The 18697-nt window shown below is 46.4% G+C and overlaps 2 protein-coding genes and 1 pseudogene across 3 annotated transcripts; 1 reads left to right on the forward strand and 2 right to left on the reverse strand.

Moving 5' to 3' along the window:
- Positions 1 to 149: 149 nt before the first annotated feature.
- On the forward strand, positions 150 to 1113 carry LOC105054492 (N-terminal acetyltransferase A complex catalytic subunit NAA10). Its single transcript, XM_010936019.4, has one exon. The coding sequence runs from the start codon at positions 225 to 227 to the stop codon at positions 846 to 848; it is 624 nt and encodes a 207-aa protein (XP_010934321.1). The 5' UTR covers positions 150 to 224; the 3' UTR covers positions 849 to 1113.
- A 2201-nt stretch (positions 1114 to 3314) lies between these two features.
- Positions 3315 to 5382, reverse strand: LOC105054555 (probable mediator of RNA polymerase II transcription subunit 26b; annotated as a pseudogene).
- A 1212-nt stretch (positions 5383 to 6594) lies between these two features.
- Positions 6595 to 12004, reverse strand: LOC105054556 (putative wall-associated receptor kinase-like 16). 2 transcript variants are annotated; one of them, XM_073246044.1, is made up of 4 exons: positions 10883 to 12003; positions 10598 to 10765; positions 7335 to 8024; positions 6595 to 7244 (listed from the first exon to the last, which is right to left on the reverse strand). In XM_073246044.1, the coding sequence occupies exons 1-4, from the start codon at positions 11823 to 11825 to the stop codon at positions 6856 to 6858; spliced, it is 2190 nt and encodes a 729-aa protein (XP_073102145.1). In that variant the 5' UTR covers positions 11826 to 12003; the 3' UTR covers positions 6595 to 6855. The 2 variants fall into 2 exon arrangements, with proteins under 2 accessions (XP_073102145.1, XP_073102144.1); XM_073246043.1 differs by having other exon boundaries at positions 6595 to 8024; positions 10883 to 12004.
- Positions 12005 to 18697: the final 6693 nt, after the last annotated feature.

Genomic DNA, 18697 nt, shown 5'->3' on the forward strand with positions numbered 1-18697 from the left:
GATTGGCCCAATCGGGCCCGGACCTCTTTTTTCTATAAAATATTCAGATCTAAATCCGGTTTGAAGCCCAAAATATTTTCTCGGACGGGCTTGGGTAGGGGTATAGCCCGGCCCACTTCCAGCCCGACCCCTCTTTCCTGTTGGGTCATGCCTCCTTCCCCCCTCTATCGAAGCGCCAGCAAAAAGAAACCCTAGAAACCGGGGCGGCGTTGGCGGCAGCGAAGATGGTGTGCATCCGTCAGGCGACGGTGGAGGATCTGCTGGCGATGCAGGCGTGCAACCTGCTCTGCCTCCCAGAGAACTACCAGATGAAGTACTATCTGTATCACATCCTGTCGTGGCCGCAGCTCCTCTTCGTCGCCGAGGACTACGGCGGCAAGATCGTGGGCTACGTCCTGGCCAAGATGGAGGAGGATGCCTCGGAGCCATGCCATGGCCACATCACCTCCCTCGCCGTCCTCCGCACCCACCGCAAGCTCGGCCTCGCCACCAAGCTCATGACCGCCGCCCAGAACGCCATGGAGTCCGTCTTCGGCGCGGAGTACGTCTCCCTCCACGTCCGTCGCAGCAACCGCGCCGCCATCAACCTCTACACCTCCACCCTCGGATATAAGATCCACGACGTCGAGGCCAAATACTACGCCGACGGCGAAGACGCCTACGACATGCGGAAGCAGCTCAAGGGCCGCCCCGCTCCCCATCATCACGGTCATGGCCACCACCACGCTGGCGGTGCCTGCTGCTCCGGGGATGCCGGGAAGCCGGTGGAGGCTGATACTGGTACTGGCGCTTCTGCCTCTGCCTCTGCTCCTGCTAATGCGGGAGAGCGAAGGGCTGGTGGCGTCTAATCGAGGTAATTTCGTGGATCTTGGTGCCCGGAGTTACGGTTCTCTTCTCCTTGCTGAATTGCTGTTAGTTGTCTTGTTTTCCTTGTATACTGGAATAGCTGCAAGTTCTTGTTAGTATGTTCTTGATTTGGAGTTGATTCTTGGATGACTGAACCAGGAAGAAAAGAACAGTTTCTGAAAATTTAAGATGGTCCTGTATCCGATTATTATGTATATGATTATGTTTTGTGCGAGAAGAAACTAAATGCTTGAAGTTGGGTCTGGATGTTATCTTGTTTTTTTTTTTTTTTTTTTGATATTTGGAGAATGGTTGTTTGCCAATGATTTGAGCATGCTAGTACTTGTCTGTTTTCTCTGGGCGTTGATGTTCATTAGGCTTCATGTGTTTTTCTGTACTGGACGGTTATTCTTCTTGCACTTGTTGAGTCAGGGACCAATACAATGCTGGTTGCTATTTGTTTGTTTGGACGAAGACTGCCAAAATTCCATTGATGTTGGATTTTTCATGGCAACCACTTTACCTAGGTAACACACGTTTGAAAAGGATTGCATTATGGATCATTGAGAGATCATAGGTACTTGAAACTAGTATACCTCAAAAATTTTGAGCGAGAATAAGCATGATCTACATAATTTGTCTCATCATCGAGAAATCAAACATGTGAGGCAGTAGTGTCAAAAAAAAATTGGAACTGGCGATGGTCATTTTTAACAAATTAATTTGTTTCTATGTTATTGATTGACCGTCTGAGTGGTTTTCTTTCTCAGTGGTTTTTGGAAAGATTTATGAAGAATGAAAGAAACATAAATACCATTTTAAATAGTTTACAATTTACATTGTCAAATAGATTGTAGTTCATGCTACCTCCTTTGTGTAAAATGAGATCTAATCCTGTCCCAATCATTGGTCATTCATGAAATGGAATAATACTCCACATTGATTCAAATTCCTTTCAAAAAATAATTTGGAATTATTTGGCTTGTAATAATTGATTTGTTCATGGGACCATTTATAGCATGGGAGGTGAGGTACACTCATGTCATTGGATTAGTGTAAGCTGGTCCTAACAATCAGATTGTATGTATGCTACCTGTCACCATTCGATGGGGGTTATCTTCTTAAACATGTCTTAGCTCATTCTCAATAGGGCTGGGCTGGCCCACACCCTTGCCTAAACTTGGTGTGAAAATTTTTTCAAGCATCGGGCTGGGCATAAGATTGAGTTTTTTTTCCCAAATTCCTGATGACCCAACTCTAGGACCAACCTGAATCCCAACGAGCCTGAATTGCATAAGTCTCAAAAGGTTGGACCCGATTTTGTTGGTTCAATTGGCCTAAAATGATGGGCTTGACCCAAAAGACTCCTAGCAAAAGATCTTAATAATGAATTTTGGTGAGGATCAGGTTGGATTTTGGGCTCAACCACAGGCCAAAAAGTGAGGCTCGAGCTTTCAGCTAAGCTAGGGCCGAGGCCAAATCAACACAAGCCCGGGCCAAAACCTATTTGAACTTCATTTTTAGGCCCAAATCAACCTGAACAATCTCAGGCTTGGTCCAAAACACGACCTGAGCTAGCCCAACCCAACAAGCCTCGTGCCAACCTTGGCCTATTTCAAGCATTAATTTTTGAGCTTTAGATCATACAAAAAACTATCTTTCATTGTTAAATGGATGTGGTCCTTGATCATCATATTATTCATGAAGTAGATGCATATGGTTAGATCATTAAGACTCTTTACCTCTAATTTTGAGATCATATTTTAATTTTCGTTGCTTATTTATTCATGGGAGCAACTTTGGCCATCATATGATCAAAATCCTTATAGTTTAAGAATCTTAAGTTGTTTATGACTATTTTATAATGTAATTGTCTACTAGGGGAAATTTCAAAAAAGAAATAATGAAGGAGAGATGATGAAAGTTATTTTTAAATAGTCCCACTTTTTCTAGTTCCACACTTTTCAGAAATAATGTGTTAGGTTGTTCCGCTCCTAATGATGGCTTCTCCACTTTGAGGGAGAGAAGTGCCCTCAAGAACAACGAGATAGAAGAAAAAATTATGTTATTGTTGGTAATTAATGCAGAAACATGAGAAATTATAACTCTAGTTGCTACTTATATTAGCAAGATCCTTTGAACCTATCCATGAATGCATCTACATTCGTTTCTTTCTAAAAAGATAAAAAAAATTTATAAACAAGAAAAAAGAATCATCCTTGTAAGTTGTCAGGATTTGATTATATCTGTCATCCTTTTAAATCTGTCTATATTTGATGATATTAACCATTTTTTATCATATCTTCAAGATTTTATAATCTGTCAGGATTTGATCTTTTCAAATATGTCTAGATTTGATGATATCAGCCATATTTGATAATATCTTCAAGATTTATTTTACCAACTTGTACCAATCTTCTAAATTAGTTTAAATCCAAGTCTGATGTCAAATCCCTTTGCTTTCTTGGTCAGCCTTTGACGTGTATCTGTGGTACAGTACCGTCGGATATTGTATAAGTTGTAACAGTCCCTCCTTCAATTTCACCTTGTCCCCAAGGTGCAATGTGAGGAAATAAAAAATGCCAAGCGATCATGGTCTTCCCATGTGGCTTCTTCACGAGTTCTATCACTCCAACTGACACAACTAATAACGCCCAGCTCTAGAAGTTGTTTCGAGGTTTCATGTTAGGTTGCCTATGGTGATGGCTCTACTTTGGTATATCATGCAGCTCTATTACTTGTATTGTTCTCTGTTTCTTTGCATTCTCAGCTTGCTGGTATCCCTCGTGAAGTTTTCTCTTCGCTGCCTCTAACTTGGTCCGAACCAATGCCTTTTCAGAATATTTTGACTTATCTTGTGGAATCATTGGTGGCTTCCTCTGTATAGTAGAAAGATCTTATTGTTTAGCTTTCATCTCATCATCAGTTTTTTGCTCAGAAGGTAGCTTTGTTGGTCTCCCAAGCCCAAAGTACTGACCGGCTTGCTTTCTTTTCTTAGAACACCATGAGACTTAGTTTGGAGAGCAGAGACTTCCTGTGGCTTTGTTTGTCTCACCATTGGTTCTTGTTTCCTCATTTGCCCCCTATCTTCATTAACAATGGGCTAGCGTGGAGGTTGTTGCTTCCTTACTGGTTCATGGTTCATTGGATGCCTCTTTCTATTTTTTCAGTTCTTGTCAAACTCTCCATTATTTCTCAAATTTTCGTTGTCATCCAGTCCATCGAAAAACTTAGATAATTAGATGCAAGTGGTCTGCATAGTTAATGAAGCTCCCTCATTCAATGGAGGCAATGGGAATCCTTCCTCCTTATCTGCGACAGAAAGATTGACAGAGGTTGGGGAATTATCTGCAATGGCGGCTGTCGCACTGACCTACTCATCATCCAAAACTTTCTGACCATCAATGAGGGTACGCACAAGATGGCGAATTTGCTTTGAATTATGTTTCCGCAGACCATTAACAGTCCTTTCAATTTTAGTTACCTTCAAAGTCTCTACAGAAAGCACCATCAGCTGTAGCCTCCTCAACGAGTTAAACAAGATACTATCGGATTGATCATGCTTAGTGGCAAGAATCTCCTCAATTCTCAAAACCTCTTTAAACATTTGGCTTTCCTTCTCGATCTCCTTGGTTAATGCCTTGGCCTCATTATAGTTGTAATTGCTGACAAGTCGATCCAAGTCTTCAGACGGTTCATTGCTACTGTCCACCTAGCACTCTTCGACATCTCTCTTGATGCTGTCATCACCCTCCTCTCTTCCCTCCATCGTCATTCGAGACTCGATGCGATCACACTCGAAGCACCACTGTAGGAGGCAAGTGTAGAGTTTCTCGTCAATCCTATTAAGAGGTCTATGGTGCTGCAACTCTTCAGGTGGAATCTTATCAGGAGGTTTGTGGTGAGCCGGAATGTTGGTGGCATGCGTCGGAGGTAAATCTTGGGCAAAATCAACTCATTTCTATTTGGGACCTATACTCGACTGGCCACCCCCATAGGAAAAAATGGTCAAGCCCAAAGGTGTATTATAAGAGGTGGTATAAGTCCCAAACATCATAGGCAGCACAGAAATATAGTTGCAGGGCTGATTGATACTAATTTGGGTAGCAAGGACTCCCAAAGTGTGATTTGGGCCTCCTAGAAGGCGATCGGTTGTAGACTGGCGAGCTGCTTGTCGTCCGATAGTATGATGATGTGAGTGAATCTCTCCAACGATCTCAACAGACAAGTTAGGATGGTTGGTTATTTAGGATACCACCGTAGCGGTTCCCCTCCCATATGGAGGCTGAGCACTCGTGAGGAGTTTACCTCACCTCCTTAGGTAAACACCAAAGGGGGTATGGTATTCTCAACTCATTGAACCCTACTTGTCTTGTTTCGGATTGAGGTGAAAGGATTTAGGGAATCCGGCACCATTATCTTATGTGGGAGCATCGGAATGTATTGATGAATAATGGTCTCCTCTTCTCTGGCTGGAAACTTTTCCTTGTAAAGGGTCTTTTTGATATGGTGCATGGATTTTGTTAGGGTTTGCATCGCTTTTGTCTGATTGATTTGGCTCACCATAAAAGCTTGGAACATCTTCTCGAGCGATGGCTACTCTGAGGGTTGATCACCATGATAAGTTACTTCTGTCGAGTCCTTGGCCGTCATAAAGGATTCGGTTGATGCGTTCATTGATGAAGATTGCCGGAGTTAGTATCCCGTCAATAGAACTAATTTTTTAGGATGTTCCACTCCTAACGATGGCTTCTCCTCTGTTTCGAGAGAAAAGTGCCTCAAAAAACAACAAGATAGAAGAGAGAAAAATTATGGTATTTAATACAGAAAAATGAGAAATTACAACTTCAACTTGCTGATGACCAGGCACCCCTATTTATATTAGCAAGATCCTTTGAACCTATCCATGAATACATCTATATTCGTTTCTTGCTAAAAGGTTAAGAGATTTTTATAAATAAAGAAAAGGAATCATTCTTGTAATCTGTCAAGATTTGATTATATTGGCTATCTTTCCAAATCTGCCTAGATTTGATAATATTAGTTATTTTTTATCATATCTTTAAGATTTTGTAATCTGCCAGGATTTGATCCTTCCAGATCTGTCTAGATTTAATGATATCAGCCATATTTGATCATATATTCAAGATTTATCTTCAAGATTTATTCGACTAACTTGTACCAGCCTTCTAAATTGGTTTAAATCCAAATCTGATGTCAAAATTCCTTTGCTCTCTTGGTCAGCCTTTGACATGTACCTGTGCTATAATACCATTGGATACCGTATAAGTTGTAACATAATGTAAGTTATTTAAAAAAATAAAAAAACAGAAATAGGATAACCAAACATATTTCTTGCATCGGATTCCATATTTCTGTTTTTAAAGAAAAAGAAACAGGAAAAAAATGATGCCAAATAGGCCTAAGTTTTAAATGCTAGAAATTATAAAGCTGGTTTTGGTTTTCAATTTAAAAGTTGTTAAGTTGAATTTGGATGAATAGAGTGCCTAACATCTGTTAGCCCATTTTGCTAGCTTGTGCATATCAGATAGGATTAAGTCATTTGTAAGACCATCCAATCTGTATCAAAAGCATGCCTAAAATTCAGAGAACCCAAAATTCAAAGCATGGTCCAAGTGGTTTCTTAGTTCTTGAAGAAAATTTAAATTGCATGCTTTCAACTACCTTCTTTAATAATTTTATCTACATTTACCTCTTCTATGAGCCTTTTTAAAATGAAAAATAACATAAAAAAGGTACAATGACCACTAGCCACGTTTAAAACACTGAACTATTACAAGTGCATCACATAGGTACGCATGCCATAGCAGGAGAAGGTTTGGCATGATTACATGGATTATGATGGTTAATTGCAGCGAAGGAGCCTATTTCTCTCACCCTCTCCCTCTCATAAGTACATGCTATCATTTATTCCTGCAAAAGGATTCTCCAAAATCTTTAATATATAAGTCTACTGGTGGAGCCTTAAATTTTTAGGACACAGTAACATCACCTTCCAGATTCTATATCCAGTGCAGCTTTCTTCTCTAAACTATAATGCCTGGTGGTATCTGTTTCATGATAGTTTAATGATTCCTCAAGCAATCTCTCAATCTCTTCAGGATGCTGTACCCATGGATGCAGTTTGAATTTTCTTAACCTATCTAGCTTTTCTGCCACTTCATCCATTGAAGGCCTTTCTTGTCCCCTAAAATTCAAGCATTGGTTTGCAAGCTCAGCAACTTCTTGAATCACATCCATGTCCTCTTCATTCTTAATTTGACTGTCCAGAAGCTGTAGAAGTTGATTCTCCTTCATGGCAGATATGAAAGTTGATGCTAGGCTTTTCTCATCTTCAGATCCTTCAAAATAAAGTGCCTTCTTGCCAGTAAGGAGCTCTAGAAGCACAACACCAAAGCTGTAAACATCGCTTTTATCTGTTAGATGGTATGTCTGTAGGACCTCGGGGTCTAAGTAACCGCAAGTACCTTGAACTAACGTAGCACATTGAGTTTCATCCATTGGAACTAGCATTGAAGCTCCAAAATCAGACACCTTTGCTGTGTAATTGTCATCTAAAAGTATGTTGGAAGGCTTCACATCTCCATGAATGATTGGAGGGGAAGCTGATGAATGTAAATATGCAAGTGCCCCTGCCGACTCTGAAGCAACCTTTAGACGCAGATCCAAGGAAATGGGGACTCTGTGGCTCTTTTCGTGGATTAACTGGAATAGAGTCCCATTGGAGACGAATTCATAAACTAACATGGGGACTTCGACCTCCAAGCAACATCCCAGGAGCTTAACCACATTCTTGTGGTTGATCTGGGAAAGAATAATCATCTCCTTTCCAAATTCCTTCTTCAGCCTCTCGTCAATCATCTTTGATTTTTTTATGGCAACCGTACGGTTATCTGTCAAAATTCCTTTATAAACAGTTCCATAGCCTCCATGCCCTAGGACACTGCTTTTGTCAAACTTGTTTGTTGCCTGTTCTAATTCTTCTTTTGTAAAAATCTTAAACGCAAGGCCTTGGTTTGACCTGATCTCATGAAGCAATTGCCAACCTCCATTTTGCTGAAAATATCTCTTTTTAACCCTCATAAGCATTCTTCTTTCATGGACCATATAAATGCAAAGGCAAAAGGATAATAGAATGACTAGGCTGATGCTAATGCCTGCGTATACACAAGCAGACATTGTAAGTAGATGGAGGAAAAAAGTTACATAAATAGATCAGATGTAAGTAGAAGCATGAATTCATGAAATGTTTTGTTGTAATACTTTTTAATAATTTTGTGATGGTTACAACATTTTAGAAGTGACATTTGTACCAAAGAAGCTTGTGTTCCTTGTCAAACTAAATCAGTAGAAAATAGGATTTCTTTGCAAGTTTTTGAATACTAGTTCTGAAAAATCGAAAAGACATCATTCTTCTGATTTTATAAGTGCATTTATTCAAATCCTAGATATGCAGCAATTTTAGTTACTGGTTGTACCAATCATTGATTGAGGGTGGAAAACTGAATGTTAAAAATACTAAATAAAGAGACCTAAAAATAAAAATAATTAATTGTTCCTAGAAATGATGGTCCTTTCATATGAAGCTATCAGTGTTCAACTTTGTATCACACTGACAATCCCCTCAACGGGTAAAATTGGCCTGAATTTCAGACAGCTGAATAAGATTTATGTTTCAGACTTGTGAGGCCATATAAATTTCTCCACACAGGTGCTTGCTGGTGACTTGATGTGAGTTATGTTTGCCAAGATATGATTATTTGCATCTGTTAGTATAGAAGGAAACAGGACCCTTGCATTTATTTATGATGTTAATATCTGATAATCAAACTTTAAAATTTTCTTATGGAATGTAGAAGGTGGAGTCCAAAATTACTAGAGATGGTGAGATTACAGGTGGTGGAAAGGCCAAAATTGTATTAGTACCTGATTGAAATTACAGGGAATAAGTAGATTTAAATCACCTTTTCAGGCAGCAAAGATGTTGCTTGGTTTTGTGAAGGGTAAAGCCTTGGTCCTCTGGGTAAGCTAAAGTACAATTAGGGCGGGGTAGGCACTATTGAGAAAGTCTGTCTTCGCGAGGTGGAAACCTGCTAGAAAACAGAGGTACGAGGATAGTGCTAATGAAGCCATATTTTTGCAGGAAGTTTATTATCACATAGTTGTGAACTGGATAAAATAAAAAAAATGAAATGGTATACTTAGTGGCATAATACTTTCAGGAACCTGAAGATCTTTAAGACTTTGGTGACCAGATTTTTTTTTCTTACCTGGCAAGAAACCAAAATAACTGATTGACTGGTAACCAGAGTAAGCACCTAAATTTATTACATAAAGAGATACCTTAATATGCTATATATTTGATTTACGTAGATATCTGTTGAAGCAAGCGAGCAAAAATAATTTTCTGTGCAGATGGGTCAGAAGATGAGTTTGATTTTTGTGGTAGATAACAGATAATGCATGAACTCCTTCGGCTGTAATGATTTTTTTTTTCCATATCAGCATATCAGTATGCAAGTACTGTCATTATAAAATAATGACAGTGGCTTGAAACCTTCATGGATTGATAAGGTAGAATATATTACTATAGAACTACAAAAAAGTTTGATGTTTACATTCATCATGGTAACATCAGAATGGTCTACCGCACAGCTGCACAGAAAATTTGGTGCATGGTGGGAGTTTTGTGGTGTGAATCTGGATTATTAGCAGCCGTCCCTGTCGACACCACAGAGAAGACCACACAGAAACCAATGCCGGCCAGAAGTAAGGCAACAGAGAATTCAGATTGAGGTTAATTTTAATTTATAATACAGAATGTCGAGGGTAAGTTCTAATTAATGCTTAGTGGTGCTTTTCACAAAAAAATAAAATAAAATAAAAGACCACCTAGTTTTGACTTAGGATAAAAATGAGTGAGGTTACTTGGTGGCAATGAATCTGCAAAATCTAATGGGTTCGAATTTCAAATATATTATAATTCCTGACAAAAGATCAATGAAACAGCATATTGGATGGCGACCACACTAAAGAAGTCCTTTCGTTGCATATTGAAATCTCTAAACATTTGAAAATTATTTTGGATAAAGAAGTCTTTTAGTTTGCTGTAGATCGAACTTAAGGAATTATCAAGATGTCTGCTGAAGGGAGCACAATTACCTTCTGGCAGGTCGATTGTGTAGAGAGTAAGTTTTGAGTTGTGTGGGAGATGAGTGATGGACTCGTGTCAATATATTAGGTTACTAGTACCCGCAAGCAACAGTCCATCAGGATACTTAGCTATGTCAGATGAACATCAGAATGATCTACTGCAGAGCTGCGCGAGGAAATTTTTGTGCATCGACACCCTGGCGCCAGTTTTGGATCCTTGGGCAGGCGATGGAGTCTCTCAAGTTTGTTTGACTCAATCATACCAAACCAATCTTGAATTACGTGCCTCTACTCCTACGGTTTTTTTTTTTTTGGTAAAACTACTCCCACGGTTTTGAGCGCGATGTGCGGCCACAGCGCTACGTTTATGCATTTTTATTCCCTCTCTCTTTCTCTTTTTAAGAAAAGTTCATGGCTGAAAGATCTAATCATCTTTTATTGAGGATACAAAAGATGCACCTGAAGGTGGGGTGAGGGAAGGAGAGGCCAGAAAAGAAAAAGGAGAATGAAAAGCGGAAGAAGAATAGAGAGGGTGCAATTACTGTTTGTTTCATGGTATAGAAGAGGAAATAATTACCTATTACAAGCTTCACTGTCAGGGAAAGTTTGTTGTTTGGGTAGCAAGTTCCACCATTTTGAGGGTTGCCGTGTGTGCCTGGTGGGCATGAACAGGAAAAATTCCCTGGCGTGTTCGTGCACGTGGCAGACTCGGAGCATGTCCTCGGATCATCGCACTCGTTAATGTCTGCCATACCATATTTCACGGGGTGGGAGCAGGTAATCAGTTGCTGAGAAAGGATATTAAGCTACTGCATGAGAGAGAGAGAGAAGGGGAAGGAAAGAGCGAGCAGTACTCACAGACCTTGGCATCCATCGGCTCCGAGAACATAGGGATTTCCCCGGTAACCGCTTGAGCAGTTGCAGAGATACCCAGGGCCATTGGGGGATGCAACACAATGGCTATGATTACTGATACAAGCATAGGCCTTCTTGTTGCGTTGGGCTTCCTCGCATGTCTCGTCTCCTATGCGCCAGTCCAGCACCACGGGTGCTTTCCCCTCCGGCCATCGGTTCTTATAGTAGAAATCAAGCGTAGTGACGTAGGTCGACTGGAACTCGAACTGGTCCTCCTCGAGCAGAACCGCGAAGCTGCAAGGATTGAAACTCTGGACGCCGGAGTTGTCGAAATTGTCATCGAACGAGACGTTATAGTAGCTGAGGCCCGCGGGGATGGAAGTCTGGCAGCAGCCCATGCCAGAGCATGAACCGTCGGTTAGGCTCTTATTGTTTTGACACATCGACACGCACCCGCTCTGGTACCGGTTGTTTACGTTTGTAGGATCTCCAATGTAGGCCAGGGTCTGGCAGCCGATGGCAGTGAACTTGTTTCTTGTGTTGGACAACCTGTACGGCGTGTTTATGAAGTTCAGATGCCAGTCGAAATAGCTCAAATTTTTGTAGTTGCATTGCCAGGATATGGCATTGTATATGCGAGCTTGGCCTAAGGGCAGTGAGATGTTGATGACCTCGACGTTGAAGACAAAAGGCTTGTAGCCGCGGCCATCCTCGGTCTTGTTGCATGTGAGATTGAAGCCTTCCCTTGAACAGTGAGGGGGGCCGATGCCGAAAGGGTAGGGGATCTCAACGTCACCGCACACCCGTTGGCAGGCCGGCAGCTCCTCTGCAGCGGTCGTGAACAGCATCACTAGGGGCTGGCACATGAGCACCAGTTCACCAATATTGGTCATTCCTTTCTCTCCTCCTATAGTTCGTCTGATAGTGGACTCTCTTCTTCTGGACTCCATGAATCTGCCCTCCTTTTTCCTCACCTTTAATCAGGCCTTTCTATTTCCCACCCTTGCCTTCTCATCTTTAATCATTATAGAATGGGGGAAGGGAGAGAGTTGACCTGACACAAATCACCATGACTTCACACGTTTCTTTTCTTTCTTTTTTTTTTTCTTCCCCTCATTTCTTTTACTCTTCTTTTTTCCCCCCTCCCTCTGTGATACTGGGCTCTCTTCCGTTGGATTCCATGAATCTGCCCTCTTTTTTCCTCACCTTTAATCTAGCCACCCTCTCTTTTTGATAGACTGGATGGCGGCCTTCTCATCTTTACCTATTACAGCAGGGGAGAAGCCGGAGAGCTGACCTAGTAGAAGTCACCGTGACTTCGATTAGCCAATGAGTTTTTTTTTTTTAAAATTTTATAAGGATTAGCCGATGAGCTTCACGGAAGCATCCTGAAGACTATATCTTCTTCTTATTCACGCGTTTCGTTCTTTTTATTATTATCATTATTATTCCCTTTTTTTTTTTTTTTTCTCCTATTCTCCTCTCTCAGTCGACCCGCAGCATTATTACTTGTCTCTCTTTCCGGTACCCAGTTTTCTCCCGCACTTTTCCTGTCACGTGCTGCATGCTTTTTCTAGCCAGGATGAGGCGTCAATTCGCACGGCGGATTACACGCCACGCAACCCCGTGTATGTGACCAATTCCCTATCGCTTGCTATCCACCGTGCATAGAGTTCGGGATTTCACCAATTTCCGATTGCGTGCTATCCACCGTGCATATGCTCCAGAATTTGTCCGGTTCACTTGCACCTGGTGCATGTAATAATTTCTCGAGGATGAGGGATGGCGTTAAGGACCCTGCAGTCTTGACGTTCGCAATCGCAGGCGACCAACCACTTTGGTTCGATGGTCGAAGTCATTAGGAATTCACAAGCATGCCGATACAAACCAAAAGATGCCGAGTAGTTGACATCGCCTCGGATGACCGATCCCATGTGCCTTTGCCAAAGAGAATTCAGTGCAAATCTGAGTGGATGACGCCACCTAGCTGGATTAAATTAAAAATCTCCTCCAGCCAGCCAGTCTGCACCAAGTCGAATCCTGCTTTCGCACGAGAGATACAGCTCCGATCCCTAACATCTTACTCTTTCGGAAGACTTCATTGCCACTTGCTTTGGTTTTTTAATTTATACAAGTGCACCGATTTCGAACCCCATCTCCATCTCTGTCTGGTGGGATCGGGGCCATCCTATGGGAAGAATGGGGGGCGAAGCGAAACAAAAAATAAAAATGCTTCCTTTGAACACGTGGCAATTGAAGGCATGTATATTAACAACACGTGGTGGACGAAGCATTGCATTGATAGTGCCTCCCTTTAAAATATATATATATATATATATATATATATATATATATATATATATATATATATATATATATATATATATATATATATATATATATATATATATATATATTGTTGGGGGAAACCCACCGACCGACCGCCCGACTATCGGGGGGCCTCCAACCGGCTGGCGACCCGACCGACCGTCTCCGACTGAAAGCCGGGTGTGACCGACCAACGGACGCTACCGACGGCTTTTCAATGGCCCAATCGCCGACTGGAGGTATGTCGGCGTATCCTTCCCGACCGACCAGACCCAGAGGCCGACTCACATGAAACTCGCCGACTGACGGAGGAGCCCGACGCCACTCTGCTGGCCACCGACCAAGGGTCGGCCGTCTCCTCCCATCGCCGTACAGCCGCCAGACCTTGTCAGCTCTGACACGGACATGCGGCACAGTTCCCCAGGGACATTGTCCCGCCGAGAGCGAGGTCAACCCTGGTGACTAGACGGCCACACGGCGACATGAATTTCCACGGCGGCTCTGACAGTCTACAGTGAGTTGACAGTTCCTCACTTGTCCGCGCCATTAATGACGGCGCCATACCGTGCTCCACTATATATACCGGGGAAGGCAAAGTGCAAAGGGTCGATCCGCCCTTCTCTCCCACATATGCAGGCTCGCTCCTCTTTCTCTCTCTCTCCCTCTCAGAGCTCTCTGTCTGCATTTTACTGTTGCCCAGTCACCTCTCTGACTTGACCGTCGGAGGGTCCCGCGGAGCCGCCTCCGGTCAGTGCGGACTTCCTTTTGCAGGTGCACGCTTCCCGGCGATCGGGCGACGAGGCGATTGGCCGCAACAGATTGGCACGCCAGGTAGGGGTCAGCATGACAAAGACAAGAGCTCAACGATCGAGAGTCACTGGGTCGGCAAGGCGTTCTTCCCGTCGGGAAGAAGCCTCCCCGCCCCCACCGGCGGCGGAGCCTAGCTCTCCGCGCCCTGCAGTGACCACGGAGGCCCAGATTGCGGCCATCGTACGGCAGATGACCGTACTGACCGACGCAGTCAAAAGCCTCCAGCAACAACCGGCGGCCCGACCTATGCCTTCCAGGAGCAGCCGCCGACGGCCGCGCCGACCCCTGTCGCCTCCAAGCGAGCGCTCTCAACAGCGCTCCCACGGAGAGGAGGAGGGGCGACCACGGCGCGACGACCGACGGTCTCAGCGGCCCTCTCCTTCCCCGTTGGAACGGGCGAGGAAGGAAAAGCGGCCGCGCACACCGTCGGCCTCTCCTTCAGAGTCTTCCGGAGGCTCCACTCCCGGGGTCTCCCAGCATCGACGAGCGGACGACTACGAGCGACGGTTCGAGGAGATCGACCGCCGACTCGCCCAACTGCAGATGGACGGCCAGAAGTCTTCGAACGACGTCGACTTCCAGACCGCCCAGCCTCTCTCTCGACTGGTCCTCGATGAGCCGATTCCCAGTCGGTTCAAAATGCCGAACGTGGAGCCATACGATGGCTCTACCGACCCGGTCGACCACCTCGAGAGCTATAAAGCTCTCATGACGATCCAAGGGGCAACCGACGCTCTTTTTTGCATCGGCTTCCCCGCCACACTTCGCAAGGCTGTCAGGGCTTGGTACTCCGGTCTTCGATCGGGCAGCATCCATTCCTTCGCGCAGCTCGAGCACTCGTTCGTGGCCCATTTCAGCACCAGCCGAAAGCCGCCGCGAACGTCGGATAGCCTTTTCTCCTCAAGCAGGGGGAAAACGAGACGCTCCGACACTTCGTGGCGCGATTCAACGCGGCCACGCTCGAGGTCCGGGACCTCAACGAAGACATGGCGATTTCAGCCATGAAGCGGGGCCTGAGGTCTTCCCGATTTACTTATTCTCTGGACAAGACCCTCCCCCGAACGTACGCCGAGCTACTGGAGCGCGCATACAAGTATATGCGCGCGGACGAAGGAGCGTCCGATCGACGCCTGGTCGAGCCCAGGGGTCCGAAGGAGAAGCGAAGAAAAGGTCGGGAGCCCGCCGAACCAAGCAGGCCCACGGCCGGTAGTCGGCTTTCTCCACCTCGACAGATCCAAAAATCACCCCGCCGACAGACTCCGAGGTCGGTGCGTCCCAGGTATGACTCCTACACTCCTCTCTCCGCTCCTCGTGCGCAGATCTTGATGGAGATCGAAGGGAAAGAATACCTGCGACGGCCTCCGCCTCTGAAGGCAAAGGGCCTCGACCATCGGAAGTACTGCCGGTTCCATCGGAGCCACGGCCACGACATCGAGCGATGCATCCAGTTGAAGGACGAGATCGAAAATCTCATCCGCCGAGGGTATCTCGGCAAGTTTCGAAAGGGTCCGCCGACCCGACCGACTGCCGATCGACGCCCCCAGCCGACTGAAGAGGCGCCGACTAACCAGCCGACGGCTGGAGTCATCAATATGATCTCCAAGCGGCTGGGATCGGGGACGTCTACAGGGGGGAGCCGACGAAAAGGCCGCGCCCGGACGACGTGATTACCTTCTCGGAAGACGACGTTCGGGGCATCCAGACTCCCCACGACGACGCTGTTGTTGTGTCGGCGACAATAGCCAATTATGATGTAAAAGAATTTTTGTTGATAATGGAAGTTCGATGAATGTTTTGTTTTACTCGACCTTCTCCCGAATGCGACTACCGACTGATCGACTTAGTGAGGTCTCCACGCCCTTGATCGGCTTTGCCGGAGACACCGTCACGACAGAAGGAGAAATCACCCTGCCCGTGACGGTCGGTACCGAACCACGGCAAAGCACAGTCTCCCTCATTTTCGCGGTCGTCCAAGTTCCTTCGGCCTACAACGCCATACTCGGGCGACCCGGATTGAACGCCCTCAGGGCGGTCGTCTCGACGTACCATCTCCTTGTTCGATTCCCGACCAAAAATGGGGTCGGAGAGATGCACGGAGATCAACAGCTCGCCCGACGATGCTTCCAAATCTCCGCCCAAAGCGACGAGACAAAGGATCCCCTGACAATCGACAAACTGGATCAACGGGAGGAGGAAGAGCGGGGTTCGCCGGCCGAGCAGCTCGAGGCGATCCCGATAGGAGAAAATCCCGACAGAAAAGTTTGGATCGGGTCCCAATTGCCCGACGCCGAACGCCACCGACTGGCGGAGCTCCTGACGGCTAACGCCGACATATTCGCATGGTCGGCAGCAGATATGTCGGGCATCCCTCCGGAAACAATGACTCACCGACTCAACATCGATCCGACGATGAAACCGGTGAGGCAGAAGAAAAGGTCCTTCGCCCCAGAAAGGCAGAAGGCCATTGACGAAGAAGTGGACAAGCTGCTCGAAGCGGGCTTCATTCGGGAATCCACGTATCCCGATTGGCTCGCCAATGTCGTCATGGTCAAGAAAGCCAACGGGAAGTGGAGGATCTGCATCGACTACACCGACCTCAACCGAGCATGCCCGAAGGATAGCTTCCCACTCCCAAAGATCGACCAGCTGGTGGATGCGACGTCCGGATTTCGGCTGCTCAGCTTCATGGACGCCTTCGCCGGGTACAATCAGATCCGGATGGCGCCTGAAGACGAGGAGCACACCGCGTTCGTGACTCCCAAGGGCCTCTACTGCTACAGGGTGATGCCCTTCGGATTGAAGAACGCCGGTGCCACCTACCAGCGACTCGTCAATAAGGTCTTCAAAGACCAAATCGGCCGCAACATGGAAGTGTATGTGGACGACATGCTGGTGAAGAGCACGCAGATCCCGGACCATGTTCAGGATCTCGAGGAGACCTTCCGCACCCTTCGACGACACCGAATGAAGCTCAATCCGACCAAATGCGCCTTCGGGGTGACCTCGGGGAAGTTCCTCGGATTCCTCGTTTCTCAGAGAGGGATCGAGGCCAACCCTGAGAAGATAAAGGCGATCCTCGGCATGCGTCATCCGAACACCAAGAAGGAGGTCCAACAACTGAACGGGAGAATCGTCGCTCTTAGCCGATTCATTTCCCGATCAGCTGAAAGGTGCCTCCCGTTCTTCAAAACCTTGCGCCAGGCGAATGGTTTCTCTTGGTCGGATGAGTGCGAACAGGCCTTTGAAGACCTGAAAAAGTACCTGGCTTCTCCGCCGCTGCTCGTAAAGCCGCAGGTCGGGGAGACCTTGTATCTCTACTTGGCCACATCTTCTGAGGCGATCAGTTCGGTGCTCGTTCGGGAAAACGAGTGCCGAACCCATCAGCCCATCTACTACATCAGCAAAGTGCTCCACGGTGCCGAAGCCAGATACTCGGAGACGAAAAAGATGGTTTTCGCCCTGACCGTCTCCGCGCAACGGCTCCGACCATACTTCCAGGCCCACGCCATCGTGGTACTCACCGACCAGCCCCTGAGGGCCGTACTGCGCCGACCCGACACATCCGGACGACTCGCTAAGTGGGCAATGAAGCTTAGCGAGTTCGACATCCAGTACCGACCGAGGCCTGCCTTGAAGGCTCAGGTCTTGGCCGACTTCATCGCTGAATGCCCGACGACCGACCGAAGGTCGGGAGCTGAAGGCCCTGGACATGGTTCGGTCTCTGAGCCAGACTCGGTCTCCACCTGGGTACTTCACATCGACGGAGCCTCCAACGCTCAGGGAAGCGGGGCCGGGCTCCTGCTCACGAATTCGGATGGGGTAGTCATCGAGTGCGCCCTCCGGTTCGACTTCAAGGCCTCCAACAATCAAGCCGAATACGAGGCACTCCTCGCGGGCTTGAGGATGGCGAAGGAACTGGGCGTCGACAGCCTCCGGGCATTCTCCGACTCTCAGCTGATCGTGGGGCAGGTCAAGGGCGACTTCGAGGTGCGAGATCCGACCATGATCAAGTATCTTCGGAAGGTAAAGGATCTCGTGGCTCGCCTCGAGCATTTCGAGATCTCCCACATCCCCAGGATGGAGAACGTCCGTGCCGACGCTCTCTCCAGATTGGCAACGTCGGCCTATGATTCTTTGGGTCGGACGTTTGTTGAAAACCTCCAGCAGCCGAGCATCGATCGGGTCGAGGAAGTGCAGCAGCTGACGTCTGAACCCAGTTGGATGGACCCGATCGTCCGGTACCTGTCCGAGGGGACCAGCCCCGAAGATCCCGCGGATGCCAAGCGACTCCGATGGTCGGCGTCACAATATGTGATCGTGGACGGCCGACTCTACAAGAGGTCATTCTCCCTCCCTCTGCTCAGGTGCTTGGGTCCGACCGACGCTGACTACGCCCTCCGAGAGGTTCACGAAGGAATTTATGGGAATCACTTGGGGGGCAAGTCCTTAGCCTTCAAGGTCCTACGACAGGGCTACTACTGGCCGACCATGAGGAAGGATGCGGCAGAGTTGGTCCGAAGGTGCGAGCCATGTCAGAAGTATGCCAATATTCAGCACCAACCGGCCGGCCAAATCACTCCCATTGTCGCTCCATGGCCCTTCGCTCAGTGGGGAGTCGATATTCTCGGCCCCTTCCCACCGGCGTCGGGCCAAAGGAAGTTCATCGTTGTCGCCATCGACTACT

This window comes from Elaeis guineensis, chromosome 11 (genome assembly GCF_000442705.2).
Source record: "Elaeis guineensis isolate ETL-2024a chromosome 11, EG11, whole genome shotgun sequence".
Classification (NCBI taxonomy): domain Eukaryota; kingdom Viridiplantae; phylum Streptophyta; class Magnoliopsida; order Arecales; family Arecaceae; genus Elaeis; species Elaeis guineensis.

Excerpts from the sequence above, each read along its gene's own strand:
- LOC105054492 (XM_010936019.4), top strand. The coding sequence starts at position 225 with ATGGTGTGCATCCGTCAGGCGACGGTGGAGGATCTGCTGGCGATGCAG.
- LOC105054556 (XM_073246043.1), bottom strand. The coding sequence starts at position 11,825 with ATGGAGTCCAGAAGAAGAGAGTCCACTATCAGACGAACTATAGGAGGA. Across the intron at positions 10,766-10,882 it reads CGGAGCCGATGGATGCCAAG|ACATTAACGAGTGCGATGAT; the intron begins GTCTGTGAGTAC and ends ATGGTATGGCAG. Across the intron at positions 8,025-10,597 it reads GACAGTGAAGCTTGTAATAG|GCATTAGCATCAGCCTAGTC; the intron begins GTAATTATTTCC and ends GTGTATACGCAG.